The 5,624-nt window shown below is 37.9% G+C and overlaps 1 protein-coding gene across 1 annotated transcript; it reads right to left on the bottom strand.

The window, feature by feature from the left end:
- Positions 1 to 807: 807 nt before the first annotated feature.
- LOC140141684 (tripartite motif containing 13-like) lies at positions 808 to 1,599 on the bottom strand. Its single transcript, XM_072163596.1, has one exon. It carries the CDS (start codon positions 1,597 to 1,599, stop codon positions 808 to 810), a length of 792 nt encoding a protein of 263 aa, XP_072019697.1.
- Positions 1,600 to 5,624: the final 4,025 nt, after the last annotated feature.

Raw genomic sequence — 5,624 nt, 5'->3', positions numbered from 1 at the left:
AAGGCCAATACAGTCCCCGGGCTATACATGCTATTTTCCTACCAGTCCTCCAGCAGCACTGCTCTACCACACCATTACCAGTGGCTCCATCCTTTCTTCTTCCAGTGAATACACAGTCCGTGTACCTGTCATAGCAGAGTGCATTTATCCGATCTATATCAACACCGATTGATTCCTGCCCGGTTTCAATATTTATTACAATAAATTTACCAGGTTTCCAGTCACTTACTGCACAGTGCGTATCCTGGATGGCAGTTACCTTACATGGCCTAATGCTCGTCTTCAGTGTTCGTATGATGGTTCCTGTAGAATCATGCACAGTAATGACATTTCTCTCAATATCGCCTGCCAGTATCCTGCTACCATCGGCGGTGATTGCCAAACTACACACACGTACTGCAGTAGCAGTATCATTCACCTTTATGGTACTGATTGTCTTCTTATATTTGCCTGTAGGAGAGTATACCTCAATATCAGTCCACCGAGCTACCCAGAGTTTACCATCAAGACAGAATACTACATCATGCGGCCTATTTGCGTTCGCCGTGTTGAGTTCTAGAGATAGCTTCTTTTCATATTTGCTATTTTCCTTCTTGTAGATGGTCACTTGCTTGCCATCTGCATCACTTACAGCTAACAATCCATCTTTCGAAGAGGCAACATTATAAGCCGATTCAAAGTTGCCAAATTCTTGCTGAAGTTTCACAACTTTACCGAATTCAACATTAGTTGCAGTCTTAACAAACCATGCTCTGCGTGGATTCAAATCAACTTGTAGCGGATCGTGTTGTTTGACGCTCATCTCCTTCATCCTTTCAACCAAGTCCGCATGCTGTGTAATGTAGGCGTGATCAGAAGAGTCACTCGTCCGTTTCGCGACATCAATGGTAGCTCGCAGAGTTGATTCTCTAGTCGTGTAAGCTCTGTTTGTATTTCAATCAGCTTGGCGTCGCCTGCTTTTTGTATTTCACTTTGTAATCTTTCACCCTCTTTCTTGACTGCTTCTATGAATTTATCCATACTTTTTGCGAGTTCTCTTTTCTCTACTTCTCTTGTTTTCAAAATTTCTGCTTCAAGCTTTTTCAGCTTCGTTTTTGATTCTTGGCTGGACTTGATTTCTTTTTCGGTATCAGAAATCACGGTTTTTAATTCTTCTTTTCGCTCTTTTGTGGTATCGCCTACATCTAAAATGACATGTCCTGCTCCGGTATGATAAACTATCACACAATTTTGACATGCTAAGGTGTTACAATGAGTACAATACAGGTGGATTTTCTCATCATGTTTTGCACATTTTGGCACTGCAGGTTTTGCTCCTTTCACATAACCGGGATGTTCTTCGGCTAGGTTTCGAACCTTCAAATTTGTCCGCAATTTCTCTACTCCGCCAACAGGGACACGCGTTTTCTTAGCACACCGCATAGGGCAAGTAATATCGTGATCAGGATTTAAAGTCACAATGTTCTGAAGACACACCTGACAGTATGTATGAGGACATTCCAATTCTTTCGGTACATGCGGATCCACGAAGAAGTTGAAGTATATCGGACAAGTAACTTCACGTTCCACAGCTTGTGCAAATCCAGATGAGGTAGCCATTTCTATTAATGCGTGAAATCTGAGGCGAGAAAGAAGTATTCTGGTGTGTTGGGCACGGAATTTAATTCTACCGTATCCTAACTCTGTTGCGTAGGCTTACTCGTCGTTGAAGTCACGGGTCAAACTTCAACGGTAGAAAACGTTATCGCCTCAGATAAAAACAATATATTATTATGATATGTTTATCATTTTGATTCACGTTGAAAGTAATTTAAGCGAGACTTAATTCAATCAAAAAATACAAATTGAAGAAAAAATAACTTTACATAACTACATGCACACTTAATAAATTGTTGCAAAGCAATGATATAGTCCAATTGATTTCAGTTTACGTACACTACAATCGTGCAAATTATGCTAAAGTTGTCATATTTGGCAATCTAGGCTATGGAGGCATTTTAACAGTACCCTCCTTCTAGTAGAAAAAGGTCATTGAACTTTGTTAGGTTAAAAAATACTCAGACCTGTTCAAAATCATCGTGATCCACTGGTAATAAGGTTCAGATAAAGTACACTTTGGCCTATGATGTACGGTTATGGAGTTATTTTCGAAACGAGTAACATTGTGACGTCATAGATCCAATTTTGCCTCCGCTGTGGGCAAAAATGAAATTTGTTCCGATTTTGATGGAACTGGCCTCAAATTGTTTGTCTTGTTGCAAGAAATCAGATCAAGGTCAAATTGATTCAATATAGAACTCAAAGCGACTCATTATGGGTAGGCCCCCTATTGTATGGATCTATGAAGGATTATTGCGCCTTCATCTTTTGAAAACAAGGGGGGGTTGTAAACCATGAAACGATGTCAAAGGGAAAATCACACTCTCAAAATATGTATCTTAACGTTATGAATATGTACCCAGCCCGGGTATCTATGGTTCTCCTTCAATTTTGAAAAAATTATCTTCGTTATTGTTATTCATGTTCACGTTTTGTCTTTGCTCAAGTGCGATTGAAGTTCATTGTCATCATGGTCATAGTCAAGTAACCATGATAAGAATATATTTATGTTATTTGAGGTGGGACTGGTGGAACTATTTATTCAATAAAAGGAGAGTATACTGAAGTTTGCTTCTCACCATTTAATTTATCTCTTTTTTCATGTATATTTTCAGGATTTTTGGATAAATAGTGTGTTCAACAAACAAACAATTTTATTCAACTTGTTCGAACTTTGACATTTTTGACAAGTTTGAGCACCCCAGAGATATATCAACGATATCATTCTAAGCAAACAGTAATCTAGAATGATCGATCACATTGTTTGATTTTCCCAATGTCATGACATAAATTTAGAAATGTTAAATATGTAATAGTTATGCAAGCAGATATTTTATCTACTAATACTAGGTGTAGCCATCCCAAGAGCCTTGGCTGACAAACCTCATCTTCGGCGCGGGGAAAAAAATTAAAAAAAAAATTCTTGTAGTATAGTGAATCCAGCTCCTTTTGGCCACAGAATAAGTTTATGGTACAAATGTGCGCGAAAATATTTGCTATTTTGAAGCTAAACTGATGAAATATGGTGCCGAAAGTGGTATAAATGCGCAAAAATTTGAACTTTGGGGCTAAAATGGGTAAATATTAGGCGTCAGCATTGGGGATGATTGTATGGACCATCCCCCTGGCAAAATATTGAGGGGGGGGGGCTTATCCCCCATCCCCCGGGATCTACGCCTATGAACAATAGCCTGCCTCACATGCCCCCTTGTTTTAAACACGCCCCTGCTAAATGGCCTAAGGTGTAAAACATGCAACTTATAATTCCCCTTTGTTCAGAGCTCGAATTAAGGCAATAATTTCAGCTGGCCTGGGAATTTTTCCAACTGGCCCGAAAGAAAACTAATTAGCCCTTAAATCTAATGAATTATTTACCACGTATTGGCAATAAAAAAATATTTACGAATCACTTTCCTATGATCATTGTATCCTTAATATATACGAAGCAATTTAATTTCAACTCTGTGTTCTTAACATGATATTTCTGTAGCAACATCTCCTGAAGGAACTACACACGGTCATGGACACACAGAACAAACGACGAATAATGATTGGCGAGAAACTACCGTGGACAGTACTACTTCATCGGCCACAACAACAGATGAAAAGGAAATCACGAAAGGTACGCCCTGTAATAAGCAGTGCATACGGGTGGGGAACCTGTTCACCATCTAGCACTTATGAACAGAGACTTACCACCAAACATTATTGTCGAAGTTATGACGCATTTGAAAGTCTAAAATTCTTCGTACCATATCGTGTGTATTTTGATGTGGTTTTGAACAAAATCTCATGATTTCAAACTTGACCCATATATGATCTTGAGGGGCCATAACTATTTTTGGAGCAAGGTACTTTTGTGCCACCAAAGTTTTCTAGGTATTTAGTCGAGTAAGGTCGTTAGTAGAGTTATAACCTGCTTTCAAGCCTTAATCACAAAATATGAAAACCATACACTTTGTAACTGGACTATTGATAAAAGGGCAGATATGAATCTTATTTTACATAAACATATTCACCTAATAGATACAAAATACATTTGTAATGATATAAAGTGTGATGAAATTCTTATCACCCAAATGGAAAATATGGCGATGGATTTTTATTGTTGGGCATCTTACCATTTTTGTTCTTAAAAATACAAAACGGTACAAAAGTTCTAAAGCTGTCATCAAATATTGATTACCGGTATTATTACATTTACATAACGTCACTGGGCGGGAAAAACCTCATAATGTATATACTTTTGACCCTTGAACATGGATGAAGCAAACCATTCAGAATAAAGTCTATACCTACAAGGCTTTATCCATTTTCAAGGGCCAAAAGTAAATATGAGGTGTTTCCTGCATGTACTTTCGGCCCTTGAACATGGATAAAGCATCCTCTTCGATATAAAGTTTACACCTACAAGGCTTTATCCATGTTCAAGGGCCAAAAGTACATATGAGGTTTTTCCCGCCTAGTGACGATAAGTAACATTATATTTGTTTGTGTTTATCATTATTGCAGCTTGCGTTAATAACAATGATTATTGTGACGACTGGGCTGGAATCGGTGAATGCAACGCTAATCCAGGATATATGCTCATTTACTGTCAGAAAAGCTGTGGTGTTTGCCAAGACTACGGTAGGTATTTAGGTTAGGTCAGTTGCTTTGAATAAAAGATTTATTGCAGTTATGTGGTGAACTTGGTAATTATGTTGGTTAGGATCAAATCTGTCAAACTCCTGGATTCTCCTGGATATTCAAATCAGGTCCAAGCAGGTAAGGCTCAACCACATGTTTAACATCTTCCACTCTCTTGTTCCATCATATTTTAACCAATTCTTTACCAAAATTTCTGATATCCATTCACGTATGCAACTAGATCTCTTTCAACTTCCACATTTCCAATGATTTGTTCATATGCCAAATACTCTTTTTTACCAGGCTACCTTGGATTGGAATAATTTGCCATCTAACATTAAATCTATTTCTGATCAATGTACTTTTAAGTCCACCATGGAGAAGCACCTTGCTAGAAATGCCAGGGTGATCCATGAGTCTGCTTACATTGTTAACATTTGGCCCCTCTTGTTTTTTGTTGATTTGTTCTTTTCCTTGTTCCGGGCACCTGTTTGTTTTGTTTGTGGGACCCCATTGGAATTAAGTTTGCATTGTTAGCCAAACTTTATGGGTCATCCTGACATCTCGACATTCAGGTGTCCGATTTGTTGTTTCCTTGCTTGATTTATCTTGTATTTTGTGATGTCAGTCGATTTGTCAAATAAACATGAAATGAAATGAAATCAAATTATCTGCTGACTCGGCTTGAATTGAGGCACCTGTGTTGATGAATGAAATACACTATCTACATGCATCAAATGCATTTTAAACTTTATAAGGAAGATTCTATGTAATGACCGATTTTGCATTTAACCCAGCAAACACAAAACATTTTCGACATTATTCGCAAGGTTAGAAAAGGTTGCCAGAAAACGTTTAAATGTCGGGTTATATAAATGGTGTAAAACGTTTTCATA

This window comes from Amphiura filiformis, chromosome 19 (genome assembly GCF_039555335.1).
Source record: "Amphiura filiformis chromosome 19, Afil_fr2py, whole genome shotgun sequence".
Taxonomy (NCBI): domain Eukaryota; kingdom Metazoa; phylum Echinodermata; class Ophiuroidea; order Amphilepidida; family Amphiuridae; genus Amphiura; species Amphiura filiformis.
The sequence above is the reverse complement of the archived record's forward strand: the minus strand, read 5'-3'. Positions and strand labels throughout refer to the sequence as shown.